The following is a 17394-nucleotide window of genomic DNA, read 5'->3' on the forward strand; positions in this document are numbered from 1 at the left end:
CTGGCCACAGAGGGGGAGAGCTCAAGCACACACAGCTTTGTGCTGCCAGTGGGGTTTCTCTACCATGCATTTGTTGTCCCTATTGCCATTTGTCCCCCTCTCGCCCTCTGAACCCTTCCTTTCTGTGTCACCCTGCATGCTGGGCCAAGGAACCTGAGCCTGCAAGGAACAGCCCGCCTTCCCTTTGCCTTAGGATGGAGGGAGAGGCATTGCTCGACCTCTCCTGGCAAGGAGAATGCTTATAATCCCAGAGCTTGGGCAGAAGAAATAGGGCACCTAAGGAAAGAGTTGTGGAATCGTAGGGTTGTTTGAGTTAGAAAGGACCTCTAAAGGCCATCTGATCCAACTTGCCTGCAGTGAACAGGGACATCCGCAGCGAGATCAGGGTGCTCAGAGCCTGGTCAGACTGGAGCTGACCAGGAGCTGACCATGGTGGAAAGAGGGAAAATGCCTCATTTGCAGTGCCCCTAAAGCAAACCTGCTTCCAGAGATCTGCTTCCAGGCTATCGAGAAGTGATTGAGTACAAGTCCTTTAGCACCCATCTGTTATCTCTTAATTAAAGTTTCTTCCTAATTATTTTTTCTTGTCAAGAAAGCAAAGCTGCTGACTCCAGGGATTTACCAAAGTAGAGCAAACAAATGCGGATTCTGCTTGCTGCAATTCTTCATTAATGGACAAAATTAACTTGGAACGGTCCATATCTTTGGCTACATCAATGACACTTAATTATGCCTGTTTCCTTACAAAGATGTATTTAGTTTTAAATCACTTGTGGAAGAACTGCCTCCTTAAGCATGAAATTCCTTCCTCTGGCAGGGAAGGTTTCTGCTGGCAATGAGAGCTGTGCAAAGACCAAGCAGCACCAAAGGGAACAGGTATGAGGAGATGAGGGGTAGGATGTGCTTTGGGGAGGTGGTGTAGGGAAACCCTCTCCAGTGCAGGTGACTGTTTCACCACGGCAGGAAGGGGCCATGAAGCTGCAGATGGGAGCAGAGCCACTTGCATCCCTGAGCATGGTTGATGATATGCTGACTGCCTAACAAGGTGCTGGAGCAAGAGAGAGGGCACAGGGTTGTGCCACTGCACACCCAGAGACATCCCACTGATCCCATTGTTTTACATTGGGATCTCATTTACAGTGGGAAGTTGCAGAGTGTGAGGCCCTACTGCTTCATCTGCTTGGAAGGCTCTCAGCATACCCCCAGCACCTTGTAAATATTAAATGTATAATTTATGAATACATACACAGAGATCTAATTATCCACTCAGATTATTACTCAAGGCTTGCACACAGCTCTGGGTGGGAGGTATGTAGGCTAATGGAGTGATAGAACTTTAGGATAGATACCTCTGTCTTAAGGCACAGATGTGTTTCTCCATCCCACTGCAGAAGTTATCCACATCTTACATACGCGTACGTGTCCTTTTCTCACTGCCTCAGTTTCCCCATCCACAGGGGCAGAGCCAAAGACCATGCACAGAAGAGTGCAGTGGGTGCAGAACGCTTGTGTCTGTCCCAAAAAAATACTTTGGATCCCTCAGGTGGGATCCTGCCCATGCCCAGACAGAGGGAAATTGGAGTCTCCCTAGAAAGGCTTGACTGCTCTCACTGTTCTTATCCAAAAGCAATACTGATGTCTGCGGCTCAAGACAGACAAAAGGAGGTGATACTTGCCAGCAGGGTGTCACACATTCACATGCTGATGAGGCTGGGTGGGCTGGGACAGGAGGGATCTCGGGACCTGGATCAGCTCCAGTAAGGAGCTGTCTGAGGGAACTGCCTACTCTGTTACTGTGCTTTGGATTTCTTCTTCGTCAAGAGCCTTAAATCATTGCCCTGGGAAGGAGTATTGCTTTCAAAGACCTGTCTTCCAGGAAAGTCTCCCTCAGCCTTTCTGAATGCATGCCAGCGTGTTTGTGCTGTGTTTAAGAATAAATAGGAAATAATTCAAGTTGCCTTTACCCCCATTCCCAGCCTAGTCCTGACATCCCCATCTGCAGACAAGTCCTCATTCGCAGTCCCAAGAAGCAGGGCTGGGAACCCCAGAGCTTTACTCTGACCCGACCCGTTCTCCTAGGCACCAGTTAGGCAGCTTTGTTGGCCCATTGCTGCAACGAGCTTTTCTTCCTGCAGGGCTGGTGGGTGATGCTGCATCTCTCGGCATCTGTCTCTGCCCAGCAGGTCTCTGGGTGTGAGGACAGGAGGACTAATGGCTTTTTGTGAGCCAGCAGGAAAGGGGAAAGCAAAATGTCTTTTCTTTGTGCACAAGAAAATAATAGAGGAGAACCTGAGTAAGACCTCATACTGGAGGTCTGTGATCTATATGCATCTGCCCATCTGCCTAGTCATCTGTCCATCCATCCATCTACCCAGCCATTTGAACAGCCAACCATACACCCACACCCACTGCCGTTCATTGATCCTTTTCTCCCTCCTTCCAACCGCCCACCCAAGCATTCACCCACCCATCTGTCTGTTCATCCCTCCATCCTCACACACAGCCAGCCAGCCAGATGCTTACATGCTTAGACCTCAATCCTCTTACATCTCTGCATCCCCACATACACTCATCCATCCATCCACTTACAGAGTCATCCATCATTTCTTCTTCATACGCTTCACTCCATCCCAGCTGCGCCCATCCAGCCAACTATCCATCTGTCTGCAAGCACACACTCGTTCATCTGCCCACCCATCCATCTCCTTCCACGCTTCTACCTATCAGCCCATTTTTCTGTGCCCATTCCAGCTATTCCTCCTCACACAGTCTCCTACAGTCTCCTTGGCTGGGATGTTTTTTCCTTCTTTCTGCCTATCAGTAAGCTTTTTTAAGACGCTGAAAACAAACTATAGGTTTGTGTAGCCTCTGTTCCACCTGCCAGCAGGACATAGGAGCTGATATATGGAGAGAAAGGAGTAGGAAAAGTGTTGGAGTGCTTCTCCCATCCCTCCCCACTGTTGGCTACCATCAGCCTCACTGGTGCATCTCCACCATGGGTGGAGTCCTCTGCTATGGATTCATTTAATCACTGTTTTCCCCTCCATTTTGACATTCACAGCAACAGATGGATGTGGGTTTCTCTAATTTAATCACACCTTGTGAGAAAAAGCGCTTTCTTTTCCTTACTTTCATTTCCTGCCCCTTAATTATTTTATTAGGAGAAAGAGCCGGCGGTCCTTCTCTATTCATCCTCCTCATGTCATTCAGTGCCGCTCAGGTGTCTATCACGCCTCCAACCAGGGTCTGATTGCAGGGATGAAGAGATTGAGTCTGTCAAGCCATCCCTTAAACAGAGGCTGCTTTCAACCTTTGTTCTCTCACATTTCCTTCCTCTGCTCCATTTTCATCTTAATGGTACAGGCTCAGATTTGTGTGCTGCTTCTAGGGTACACTACTTCCCATTCTCAATCCCGTTCTTAATAATTCTTAACGTTGCATTTGCATCTTTGATTGCCACTGAGCTGATGTCAGGAACACAATCACTCCAAGATACGTTTCCATGGAGGCTGAAGCTAATCTGGAGCCATGACTGGGCAGGAAGATCTGCTTCCTTGTGTGTTCATCGACACAATGCGTACTGCGATGCCCTTTGGGATGCTTTTGCCCCCAGCTTTAACTTTGCTGCCCTGACAGCCTCAGTTGTCTGCTCACACTGCCTTGACCCATGAGTTATGAGTGAGCTGGGCTGCTCAGGTCCTGCTCTGAGCTCTGTCAAAGCTCACTGGTGACGTCTTCCTCGGCCAAGCCTGACTGCTTCTTCTCACCTTTGTTCTCCTGACCTTTAGCAGCTATAAATCCTTGCGAGGACTCTCCTTGAGTTCAGGGATACTTGGTTTCCCTGGGAGCCCGAGTGGGGCACTTTGTCAAAAGTGATTTGGAAATCCAGGAATATTTTGAGACCTGAACGAACAGATGAAACCTAGAAGGAGATGCTCACATCCTGCTCAATCCCCATCCTGCTTCACCCAGTATGATACATTCACAAAAATGTTTTCACCCTTGCCACATACAGCTTAGAGAACAACCCGTGTAGCAGCACAGGAAAGATTCAATTGCCAAGTATCATTAATGAATGTCGGCTCGAACTCCTGTCCAGAAACCTGAGAAAATTCAATTAGGCAGCTGGTGCCCAATGAGCTGTGTTGCTGCACTCATGAGATGCTAAATCAAACAGCTCAGCAGGGCATCGTGTTATTGTAGAGAGAAAAAAAAAAAAAAAAAAAGAGGCAGGGAGATAAACAGCATAGCATGTGCCAAGCAGCTGCCCCTTTCCAAGGCATGGCACAGGTAAGCTGAAATCCTCCCACCTCATTTGCTAGGCAGGGAATTGAAGGCAGCTGCCCACTTCCCACTTCAGCTAGTAAATAACTCAAAGCTTGCTAATGACAAGTCTTGGGGCTCTGTCTTGGGGCTCTTGTCACCTCTCTCCCCTGGGAATTTCTGATGTGTGCATTTGGTCTATGTCTTGCAATGAGACAAGAGGGTGCAGGAGTGGCAGTGACTTGTTGACACAAACAGCTGGATGTTCTGTGGGGCATTTTGCCAATGAGCCATACAGGTGGCCCTGTTGTGCCCTCTCAAAGGTAATGATGGGAGGAAAGCATCCTATCATCATCCTATCACCAGCACTGATAGGACCACACCTTGAATACTGTGTTTGGCTTTGGGCCTCTCACTATAAGAATGACTTTGAGGCTCTGGAGCATATCCAGAGAAGGGTTTGGAGCACAGGTCTTAGGAGGAACAGCTGAGGGAGCTGGTATTGTTCAGTCTGGAGAAGAGGAGGTTCAGGGAAGACCTTATCACTCTCTGCAACTCCCTGAAAGGAGGCTGTGGCAAAGTGGGGTCAGCTTCTTCTCCCAGGTAACAATGATAGCATGAGGGGGATTGGCCTTCAGTTCTGCCAGATGAGGTTCAGGTTGCATACTAGGAAAATTTCTTCTCAAAAGTCTTGTGATGAATTGCAGCAGGCTGTCCTAGGCGGTGATAGAGTCACTGTCCCTGGATGTGTTCAAGAACTGTGTAGATATGTTGCTGAGGGTCATGGTTAGTGGGCATGGTGGTAATGGGTTGGACTAAATCATCTGAGAGATCTTTCCCAACTTTAACAATTCTGTGATTCTGTGAGATAGATGTGATCCATGAGTCCCTGTTCATTGGTCCTTGCCAGCTGATCCACTCCAATACTCTGGTCTAAGATCAAAATAAATTATTATCCGGACCAGAGGGAGAATGTTAAATTCCCTGGCCATTGTGTCAGCTCATGCTCCAGTCCTTCCCATGCTTACTGGTCATGGTAAGATCCTGTTTCCAAGATAGCCCACAGGCTCTGATCTCACCTGCTTTTCTCCTTCACAGACAGCCACATCCAGTATGAGCGGGTAGGTGCCGACGTGACCATGAAGTGCGGCTCCATGGACTGGGATGCAGCTGTGACCTGGACGGCCAATGGCACTGACATTGATGACTCCCACCTGAACGGGTCCTACCTGATCCTGAAGAACGTGGACCTGACACAGAGCGGCCAGTACTCATGCTACGAGGGCTCCTCCTGGCACCTCAAGTACCAGACCAACCTTAGGGTGGGAGGTGAGCACACTGCTGTATGACACTGTGGGGAACAGGGGACACAACCACACCATTGGCTCCTATACCGACCCCTCACCGCACCCTCCATTCACGCCAATCCCAATACTATCAGTATGTGTGGTTTTCTGCTGCACCCTGCAACACAGCCTGCCAGAGGTGTATGAATCCTAGCAGCAGGATGCTGGAATCAGCCTCTCCTGCTCCAAACTTTGAGTCAAAGCTGATAATGATGCCCACAGAATAATTTCGGGAGGGATGCTGCTTCACTAGCCAGCCCAGTGCCATGGTACAGCAGAAGGAGCATTGTCTGAGGGTGGGAAGGGGTCTGTACATGGCTGTGGTAGGGGACAGCTGCATGTTTCACAGGATTTTGCATATCTTAAACAAGAGATGCGCTGATTCACAGGTCTCACGGCAGGAGATAAGAGCTGTGCTGTATTTCACACCACGCTGATAGTTGACAGCAGCTGTGTGTTTTGCGGGCTGCAATGTTTGTACAGCTAATAGCAACTGTGGCTTTCACACTTGCAACTGAGAGCTGGCGGTACCTGGGAGCAGTGTTTGGCATGTCTGGTGGTAGGGTGGGGGCTGCTGCAAAGGATGCTGAGAGGTACCAGTTGTAAGACCCCGAAGTGCTTTGTAGGTGGCTGTTCCCTTGAGTGGGAGATGTGGCAAAGCTTTCTTCTTTAGCACCCTGCAAATGCATCTCTGCCATAGACCATGGGCCAGGCAGAAGGGTTACCTGTATCATGCATAAGCCCTGCAAACTGGATAGAAAGGGCCATCTGTGTCAGTAGGTCCAAGCTTTGGGAATGCTGCATGGTGTCGACCTTGTGGTACTGGTGTCTAATGGGAGGGATGCTGGCACACAGCCTAAGGATGCTGGAAGGAGCTGGATGTCAAGGAGAGAAGCAGGCAAGTGGGCAAGTGGAAGCAGAGAAGATAGCAATTAATAGCATGCAGCAGGCAAGTGTGCGGCCAGAGACTTCTTAGCCATGTTACTGGTCTGAGGTGGTGATCCAGGACTACTGGTCAGGGTGCCACCAACACCTGGTATTCCAAGTAGGGTCTGCAGCCCAAATGTAGAGCTAACGAGGGGAACTCGTCTCCAAACATCTCTGCAGCTGTGGCATCACTAAGACTCTGAGATGACTCTTACCTCTGCTCAGCACCTTGCTAATAGTAAGCCCCCTCAGTCCGTGCTGGGACCCATGGGAAGTGCACAGCATTACAGCTGAAATCCCACTGTTTCCAATTACGGCTTGTTCCCGTCTGCTGCCCACTCCTGGCCCTGCTGGGCACTGGGCAGCTGAAGGGCACGCTCACACACCACAGGGGCCATGAGCAATAAATAAATGAGTGCCCGGTGTTCTAATGCAATTAAGTATGCAAAGAACTAATCAGATGAGACCCTTTTAGAGGTAATTAATTTAATTGCCTGGATTTAATGTAATGTTCTCTCTGAAGTGTCTTTTCCCAGCACCCCTGCTGCCCCCAGCCCCTCCCTGCTCCCCTTTCCTGCCCTGTCCAGGGCCAGTTGGTACCCCAAGATGTGCAGGGTGCTATGGAGAGCAGGTTTGGGAGCATCCTTGGAGAAGATACTCATGGTTTGCAACGTCCCAATGGTAGCTTATAATTGTGGGGATGTTTGCTGTGTTCAGCTGGGCACGCAGGGTGAGTGCCTGCAAGGACCACAGAGGAGAACCTGTGATTTGTAGAATCTTGGACTCGTTTAAATTGGATGGGAAGTTAAGTGAAAACAGGCCTGTGGCTGCATTTTCATGTCTTTAGCAGGGCAGAGCAGCAAAATTAAAGCAGTGTTAGCTATATGAATAAAGAGAGAGCAAGGAGAGAAATGAGCTGTGCAAGGAGGCCGGAGGGGAGCTTAGCAGTAACAGAGGTAGAACGTGGTCCTGAGCAATGCTGGGGAAAAAGGGGAGGAGAATACCCGAAGGTGGTCATTAGCCAGGTTCATTAGTGTCTGAGGCTGTCATTGGTGGTACCCAGTGGGGACATAGGGAAAAGCAGCATGTCTCCTTGCTTGGGAAAAGTAAAAATCCCAACCACAGTGTCACAGAGTGCGCTCAGGAGAAAGCGCAATTACAGATATGGAGACAAATGGAAAATAGGAGAAAATAATACGGAGGCTTGCCAACAATATATCATGGCAGATTAACCTGATAGCTCTCTTTGATAAGAGAACTGATTTCCTAGGCCCAAAATGCAGCCGATGTAATCTATCTTGACTTCAGTGAAGTATTTTGTTATGATGCCACATGGGAAATTATGAGTTAAACCAGAGAAAATGTGGATTAGTATGGGAGTTGGAACATAGCTTAGGAAATGGCTAAAGGGGATCAGATTGTGCTGAAAGGGGAGCTGCTGGGAGGGATGGGGGATCTGCAGCATCAGCCTTCGGACTGTGCTGCTATGTTTTACATAGTGGCTCTGGACCAGGAGGAGGAGGGAGTGCGGGTACAACGTGGCTTTGGGGTGACCCTGGGGCTTCTGGGGTGAGAGCTTCATGCTGGAAGGGCCAGAATGCAAGTGAGGCAAAAGGCACAAAGAGCATGAAGGTGGCACAATCTGGTCTTAAGGATGGGATTTGATATCTAGGTCCAACTCGTGGGGGCTGTGGCCAAGAGCTCTGCAGCACCCAGCAGAGTGCAGATGGTTTGTGATAGCCTGCCTGTCCCATAGCTGCAGACACAGGGATGCTGGCGCACAGACGGTGGGGACAGTGTGTGTCCAGGGTTGGAGTGACTGAGACATGGAGAGCCCACTTGGGAGAGCAGGAAGGAGCAAAAGGCATTTTTATATGTGGGAGTTCCATCCACTAGGCACACAACATCTGGGGGGACAGTGGCATTTCTCTGGGACAGCTTCTTCCAGAGGGCTTTGGGCAGCAATGTGTAGCTTTTCAGCCTTTCATCAAGGGTGACAACTGAGCATGAGGTGAGCCATAGGAGGGCAACCGCAATGCATATCTCCAATAGTCTTCCCCATAGCCTGGAGCTTGGTGGGTGTCTGAGCATGGGCTGGAAGCAGTGAGCAATGGAGCCGTGGGCTTTGCGGGGCTCTGGGTACCAGGCTCCTGGCTACCTCCATGAGCTGCAGCCTGAGGGCCTGTGGATGGATGTAACAAAGACGTTGGGAAATAATGCGCTCTTGAGGTTTGGCACACGGCTCCGTGCATTACAGAATGTTATAAAAATACTGCTAATGGGCCAGAGAGGAGTGGAAACGCACTGTGGAGAGGCTGCCAGAAGCTGGAGAGTGCACATGGGAGTGGGGAGGCCTTGTGTGCAAACAGGGGAGGGAGGCAGCAGCCGGGTGGGCGTCCATCCTTTCTCTCCCATCTAACCTTGTCTCCATGCCCTGCTTGATGGCGTCTGCACTCCTCTGGCCCCTCTGTCCTGGGATGCCGGAGCGCCCTGCTCGCTCCATCGCTGACAAATTCCCTATGGCAGGGATGCAAGTTGGGATGCTGGCTGTGGGATGGGGATGTGAGACCACGTGCCCACCCAGCTCCTGCCTGCAGCGATGGGAGGTGGGCAGGCTCCAGGCTTACTTACTTACTGTAGTATCTGTCACTGCAGTGGCTGGCAAGAGAAAGGGAAAAAACATGCGGTTTGACAGAAAACGACATGGAAAAACAACCAAATTAACAGAAAAACAAACAAAGCAAAACCAGAAGGGGGGGGGGGAGTGGGGGGGGCAGGGAGGGATGGGGCAAAGCAACAGGAACCACATGTGAGCGGGGAGGACGAGAGAGCCCGAGTGTGTTCTCTGGCCTGATTAGCGAGCGATCAAACAGCGGCCACTAATAAATAATCAGAGCCTCCCTTCTCTCTGCCTTAGAAGTCCCTTTCCTCCCAGCTGGGCTCCAGCTGCAACTGGAGGATTGGACTGCAGTATGCTTCTTTTTTTTTTTTGTGTGTGTGTGTGTAACATGTTTTTTTTCCTCTTTTTCATCCATCCACGATGAAGAAACAAAGGAGGTAACAGTCTTACAACGTGACATGTTCCTCTCTGTTTCCTCAGCTCAGAATGGAGCAGCAGGCAGGTGTGAGCATCCCACGATGGGCACTGACTCCATGAGGTGGCTCTCTGCCCAGTCTTCTTTGGGGGTTGATTTGGTGTGAAAAATTGCACTGATTGTGCACCCATGCCCTCAGCCACCGGTGTGAAGGTGCATGGAGTTAGTCTGGTGCTCTCGCTGGTGTAGGGTCAGTGTGTGCAAATATTTTCCTTCTCATGTTCAGTGATCTGTGATATAGGGATTGTTTTTGTCTAAAAGCCTTTTTGATGGATTTTTCCCCCATGAGTTTAGCCAATCCTTTCCCGTGGCCATGTAAACTTGAGGCTATTTCAAGAGCAGCAAGTTAAATATGGCAGTGGCAAGTAAAATACAGCAGTACCTGCTGGGTACCAGGGCCAGCTGGCAGCACCAGCACTGTCCTTCTCTCCTTCCAAACTGGGCACCCACATCCTTTCTGCCCCTTGAGAGCAGCACTCAGTTGGCTGCACCCAGGCAGAAATGCATCGACCTGGAGCAAAACCACACTCAGGATAGCACTAATAAATCAAAGCATGTGGCTGCTGGTGTTCCAGCATCAGGAGATGCACCCAGAATCTGTCAGCATTATGACTGTGTGTTTTTCTGTAAAAGTCTGTTGCACTGGGGGATGCAGAGGTGAGCAAAGGGCTATTCCCACATCCCTGGAAGCATTCAAGCTTCTCCTCTTAATAGGACCCTGGGCAGCCTCATCTGGTGGAGGGCAAACAGCCCAGAGCAGGAGCTGGGGCTGGGAGGGCTTTTAAGGTCCCTTCCAACCCAAGCCATTCTCTAAGATCCCATGATAGCACATGGGGCTGATCAGATTGCAGGAGAGCCTCATTTGTAGAAGTGCAGCTTCATTTCATGGGCCATGCAGGCTGTCTGCATGCCCCACTTTGCTGTTCGCTCATGGCTGGGAAAACTAAAAGGAGGAACTTTGCTGCCTGCACCCTGATTTTGGGTCTTGGCCCAAAGGCAAGTTGGTTATGATATTCAAGTCACCATCCCAGCTTTTTAAGCAGCAGGCCAAAAAATACCCCACCAAAAAGCCCAGCTACACTCTCAAATGCAATTAGTGCTAATTGGATTAGGAGCTGGGCTAGAAAAACAAAACACTTTCAGTGGCAGCAGGCAATCTCTCTCCCGTGGCCACATGGGAGAGGATGGATGAAGCTGTGCCCTCAGGCCCAGTTTGCACACATACGTACATTTGCATGCTCACACCCATGCATTGCACACACCCGCACACCACTGCCTTCTCCCATCCTTCCCTGCGCCGTGCTCGGCAGCCTGCCCAGCTGCAGCATAGCAGAGTGATGCTTCCTTGGCTCGCCGCATAAAATATGATAATCTGGGGCAGCCGGTGTCAGAAACAATAAAAATATCCCCTCTCCCACCCCGGCGGCCCCTCTGCACTCATGGGAGCAGGGGGCGGAGGGGCTCAGCGGCACGTGGCATTTATTAGGTGCTGCAGCGTGGACTTGCAGCGCTTGTAGGTCTGCCCCAGAGCAGGGAGGAGGTCAGCACATGCGAGATCCTGGGTCCCCATGATCCAAAGGGGCCTGGCCTCATGCTTGACCATCCGGACCCATGAGCTCATGGCAGCTTGGTGGTGATGGAGGACTGTGCACTGAGCCTGAGTCATGCAGGAGCATCCCATGGTACAAGGTCACAGAGAAGCCACCGCTTCTCCTGGGAGCTCCTCTCACCGGGTCATTTCGACAATGATGTTCCACTGCCCACACTCTGCTTGCTGCCATCTGCTCCCAGACTGCTTCTCTCCCTGGGATGGGATGAGAGGAGAAGAGGAAGAAGAGCTTTGAGGCACCATCTCCATATGGTACAGCTGGGTTCTGGGGACTGTGCCATGCCAGTGTCCCATGTTACAGCCTCCTCCGCTCTTCTGAGGTTTGTTTATTCCTTGTTAACATGATGAAAACAGCTTACTAATTAGCAAAGCCCAAGTCCAGTCTAAACAGCTTCCCGAAGCCCCTATTCCTCAGTGCCAGGAATGAGGGATGTGCGGTGCCGGAGGGACGGAGCCTCTCTTTCCTTGGCCAGGGGACAGCAGCTGCGGGCCGGGGATGTGCGTGCTGGGGGACATGCGCTGACGGCACTGGGCTCTGCTTACACCAGGAAGGATTTCATCTTGGCCTCTCCTAAGTGCCCCCTGTCAAAATATTTAGTGCAAGCTTCCTGCTGCCTGCTTGTGGTGGGTCCTCGGCTCTGGGAGGTGATGGAGGGGAAGGGCCGGGATGCGGCCACTGCCCGTCTCTGAGCTGTAAGACACGTCTGCGGGGACCCATGGTGCTGAGGCCCCATGGTGGGGACCCCTGCCTTCCCCACAGCTTGTCAGGAGGAGGGATGACCACACTACCAAACAGGTTCCAAAGGAGGGAAGGTGACAATAAACCCTTATTTTTCCCATCTCTTGGTGCTTCTCCATCCCTCCATCCCCAGTGATGGCACCCAGGCAGCAGTGAGGTTCCAGCAGCCGATGTACTTCAGTGTGAAAGACATTGTCATTAGTGATGGTTTTCCGAGCTGGTGCGCCCGCTGTGAATAATTTAAAAGAACTAAATGTGTGCTAACAGCAGGTCTGCGTGGTCAGGGAGGGGAGGGAAGGAAAGGAGGGGGAGAAAAGTTGTGGGTCTGGAAAGTAGAGCAGGGAATGAAGCGAGATTATTTTCCTACTGTTTGCAGGACAGGGTGGTGTTCCCCCCCGGAAAAGGAGTCAGAGGGTTCCCATGCCCGATGGATCCCTTTGCTCCCTGTCCCCTCCCGAGCTGTCAGCATCGGTACCAGAGGCAACTGCAGGACAATTTCCAGTTGCTCTTGCTCCAAGCACTTTAATGCTGTTTAAACAATTACGCAGTTGATAAATTTTGACAAGAAGAGATAGAAATAGCCTGGGAGAGCCACGCAATAGAAATGCTCTAAACAGATGTCCCTTTTCTCCCCCTCCCCTGCTCCCTGGGGGTCTTTATCATTCACTGCCAACTAAACAAGACTGTGTTTGCTCGAGTTGGGACGGTGCGGAGGGGGGAGCAAAATGCCATATTAAAATGGTTTATGATACCGTCCCTGCGGTGACGGCTGCTTGTTTTCTCTCCAGAATGATCTCCTCTGCACAGCCTATGAATACCACAGTGATGTTTGCCCCTCTCACTGGCTCACTGGCTACTGGATTCGGCAGCCATTTGGGTGCCAAGGAGCACGTGTCCTAGCCCAGAGATACAGGGGATAGAGTAAGCAGCATCAGTAGAGGATGCTTGATTTCTTGCACTGCTGAGTTCAGGTGTACAGGGAGAGGAGAGAGACGCAGCTGGCTGTACCCAGAATCACCACCCATTGTATTTTCCTTGCCACAGCCACTCACCCCTCCATCCCTGACCTCCCCTGTTCTCCATCCAGGTGCATTTGCTTTCTGCAAAAGCTTCTTCCTTTAACTTCTTCCTCCCTTACTTGCATGCAGGAGAATGCAGATCTTCTCTCTCTTATCTTGTCTTGGGGGTTTGGAGCTGAGCACAGCTGCAGCTTTACTTCTACTCCCCTCCTGCTCTTTGCAGAAATTCCCAATCACACCAGTCCAAGCAGGAGCCCCCCTCTGCCCTTCAGACCCCTGGGGATTCCTGTGGTTGTATAGGAGGGCACCACGTTTGCATGGGATGTTTTGCAAAGTGCCAGCACTGGTACAACTGCAGAAGCCCTGTGTGGAGTGGTCTGTGGGGTGGCATGAGGGTCTCGAGGAGAGGGGCTGGACTCTTTTCTGGTGTTATCAAGCGCGTGGGTGGTGTTCAGTCTGGCAGTCTTCCCTGCAGGAAGGAGCCCACCAGGGCTCTCAGCACAGCTGCTGGTCTGCTGCTCTTGCACAGAGGCAGGTCTCCAAATCATCTGCAGATCCAGCCTGCACGGGCTCCAACATAAACAGGCTGGGCACAGGTGCGTGGGGTTTCCTCCAGCTTTGCTTCAGAGCAAAGCCCCATGCGGGGCTCCCCAGCCCAAGGAAAGCACCTGCAGCACACAGAGCTCTCTGGAGTAGGGTACGTGTCATGGGGGTCTGCTCCAGGCTGCATTCCCCTGCACCATCACTGCTTTTTTTTTTTTTTTTTTTTTTTTTTTTTTGCAAAGAAAATGCAGTGTGTGCAAGCAGAAAAGGATTTTGCATTGAATTGGTGCTTCTTACTGAATTGGAGCTCCTTCGTGTCATTTTTGCTAGTCTGCATCAGGGAGATAGATGCACAAAGAGGGGTTTTCTGTAACCCCAGCTCACCTGCTGCACTGGACAAAAATGGTGAAGGAGGGTCCCATGTCAGATCTTTGCACTCTTCCTGGAGATGAGAGCGTGAAGATAGGTAGTGAGTCCCATAGACCCCTGTGCTATTCTTATTTGCAAACCAGACTTGACTCGCCTGCACACCAGCAACAGTCTGATCACCTCCAGATAGAGGAAACAATGCACACCTTTTCTATCTGAAAAAGGCAGTGTTTGTGGGCGTGACTTTTGTCCTTGTGAACAGTACTGCATTTGCAGTCTCTTCAGGGCTGCCACTGACTGCTGAGTTCATCTGTGCAGAGTTCTGCTTAGAAAAAGGGTGATGGGCTTCTTCACTGGCATGAAGAAGCCCATCAGTGGCTATGACTTACGGTTTGTGCGGGTGTAACTTTGCTGTATTCCCTTCCCTTACTTCCCATCTCTAGCACCTGGGGTTCGGGGATAAAAGTCAGGGGCAAATGGAATCCAAGGGCTTAATTGTGATGAAAAAACAGCAAAATTGCAGACAGCAAAGAAGATATACAGAAGGGAGACAGCACAAAGTGTGAGATTCAGTTGGGACAGAGCAGTCTGGGGCTGCATGCAGAGCCAAGGTAGAGTCAGCTCCACCAAACGCTGCATGTGTGTGGAGGCGGCAATTTTACCTTGTTGCAGATTGGATCTGGAACATCATTGCAGTCTGTTGCAGTTGCACTAGCTAGTATGTGAAGGTTCCTTATAACTGAACTATCCTTTTCTATTCTGTAGTGAGTAATTTGAGGAGGAAAACCAGAGAAAGTGAAGAAAGATGCAAAGAGTGCAGGGGGAGCTGCTGTAAGGAAGAAGTCTTAAAATAGTCTGCTTGGTGGCTTCAAAAGGAGCTGGAAAGATGCCCTGATTCTAGCTGGTAATTGCCTCCAAGCGGAGAAGACACCGAGTACTAAACTAGCAAGGAAAGTCATAACTGGAGCCAATGACTGGAAGCTGAGCATAGCCACATTCGAATTAGAAATGAGGCTCATATTTTTAATAGAAAAAATGATTAAGCATTGGAACAAACTGCCAAAAGCCGTGGTGGCTCCTCTGCTGCTTGTTATCTGCAGAGCAAGGCTGACTGCCTCTCTGAAGGATGATTGAGTTGAACATGAGTTATTGGGCTCAATGGAGGGGTAACAGAGGGATGTAATGGCCTGTGCAACCCAGGAGGTCAGGTGAGATGAACTAATTTTCTCCCATGGCCTTCAAGCTTGTGAGTTAAGGAAGGTGTGTATCCCTGTCTTGCAAATTTAGCTTCATGGACACTTTTCTGCTGATTGATGCCCTGATAATGCTACTCTGGCAATCGGTGGTTGGAGCTCGTCTGTGGGACATTTGGAAAGTGCTGCACATCACTGTGTGGGATAGGACGAAGGTAGCTCTGAGGATGCAGGAGTGCATCACACAGTGCGGGGTGTGGTTGGGGCCATTTTTCTCTTCTTTGAGCGCTCCAGGAATAAGAAGATGCATCGCCCATTGGAAGCCATGCACCCCAGGTGCTCTGTCATTATCCAAAGTAGAGGATGCTGTGCAGAAAGATGCAGCACAAGGCAAGAGGGACTAGCACGAGGCAGCAGGTTGAGTGGGATGCCCTGTGACTGAGCTGGGGACGTGGAGCTGGCATTGTTCGTGAGTAGTGTCACCACCCCTGGAGCTTGCACAGAATGGGCAGCTTGGCAGGGACACAGGAGGAGGTAAATGCAGCATGCTGCTGAGCATTTTTTCTCCTGGAAGGAAGCTAAATCTGCGTTTGCAGGAGGAGCTAGCTCTCCTCTGACTCAGGGGGGCCAAGCCCGAGTCACCTCCCGCTCCCCAGCGCTCCCTGCTTTGCATGAAAGAGGCGCTTTGATTGCTGACATCTGTAGACAATCAGATAAGAATTAGAGTTATTCCTCTCGGCATAAATGGTATTTCTAATCTCATAATCCCTTAATATTGTTCTCACCGGGATATGGCCACTGCTAATCCCTGAGAATTTGTTGTCAGGCAGATTTCAGGGAGGTGCCATGGAGAGGGTTTGGCTGCTTTCCCCCTGCCCTGAGGACCTCAGGGAAGGGATTGGAAGTTGTGCACCATGTATGCACCGTAGGCACGAGCCATTGCATCGATCATCCCCGCTGTGTCTGTCCTTCCCCAGCACACCACACATGCTGAGCAGAGCCCAATGCTGGGTGTGCAGCCGCATTCCCGATTTGGAAGAAGATGCATGCTCTGTGCAAGAGGGTATTCCCAAAGCCCACCACCCACCCTGGGAAAGCACCCTCCATGTCCCTCTCCCAGCTGCGTTTTCGCAGGAGGCAGTGTACCAGCATCTCTCCCCCTGTCAGGCAGAAATCTGTCCATCATTTCCTCCTAGACCCAAGCGGTTTGTTACTATAGCTACATTGCTCCAAACTCAGGTCTCTGCAGGGCTGAGGTCTCAGTGGCATTTCTGCACAGCTGAGGGGAGAGGGCATAGCCTCAAGGTCAGATGCTGCAGACTGTGCCGTGGGGATGCTGTGTCTTCAGGCTTAGGTGCAGTGGTGCAACTTGTCCAGTAGCTCACAAACACTGAAACTCTGCAAGATCCCATGAAAAGAGGCATGGATGTTCTTGGCTTGCAATAACGCAGCACAACACTGCAGTGCATTTGTTTGCTGCTGCCTGAAGGCTGGTATGTGGATAAGAAGCTGGTGGGCACCCTTGCTGCAGTAATTTTGAGGAGGAATTCCTGGGGGATTTTCCGTCAGGAGAAAAGATGAAACAGCTGGATTTTGTGGCTCACTGGCAACTTCAGAAAAATGCTCCAGAAATCAATCAGATGAACATTTTTAATGAATTGGAAAATTAGAGAATTAAACACTTGGGTTTGGGATTTCAGTGGTTTTAAGAGATACTTGTTTTAATGAAATCAAAGGGAGCTCTTAAAGGAAAAACCCTGGAAACTTGCCCCTTCCCTTATAAACACCAGCAGTGAAAACAATGCTGCCGTTGAGTTTTCTTTGAAAGCAAAGCAGACACAAGCATGTGAACCCCTTTGGCATAGCCAGATGTGTGGTGTCCTTGCAGTGAAGACTTGGGTTAGGGTTTGCTCCATCCCACGTTGAGTGTCCCCTTCGCTGCAAACGGTGCTGCCTCCAGGTGTCCCTGCAAGGAGCTTGGCCAGCAATGGTTGGCTGACAGTGAATCACCTGGCACCAGGACCATCCATCTCTGCCCCTGTCATATTGCTCCTTCTCCTTCCCCTGCTGAGACACTGCGTTCCTCCTTTCCTAAATATCTCCTCCAGTGGGGCCACCACCCCACTGTGCCTTATCCTGTGTCAAACCCTGAGGGCAGGAAAATATTTTGATTCACATCCCAACCTAGCCTAGGGCGATGCTTCAGCCCCAGGCTGTGCCAGCATCCTGAGGGATGTTGTAGGATGCGTCTCTGTGACCAGAGGGCTGTGACAGCATCCACTGCAGTGAGT

General features: G+C 50.6%; 1 protein-coding gene across 2 annotated transcripts in view; it reads left to right on the top strand.

Annotated features, from left to right (window-relative positions):
* The window catches only part of CNTFR (ciliary neurotrophic factor receptor), a 169299-nt gene that overhangs the window by 116621 nt on the left and 35284 nt on the right, over positions 1-17394 (top strand). For both annotated transcript variants that reach the window (XM_085213734.1, XM_085213733.1), the window contains one exon: positions 5362-5592. In XM_085213734.1, the coding sequence (XP_085069860.1) occupies positions 5362-5592 (231 nt within the window). The remainder of the gene's footprint in view (positions 1-5361; positions 5593-17394) is intronic.

This window comes from Meleagris gallopavo, chromosome Z (genome assembly GCF_905368555.1).
Source record: "Meleagris gallopavo chromosome Z, MGAL_WU_HG_1.1, whole genome shotgun sequence".
Taxonomy (NCBI): domain Eukaryota; kingdom Metazoa; phylum Chordata; class Aves; order Galliformes; family Phasianidae; genus Meleagris; species Meleagris gallopavo.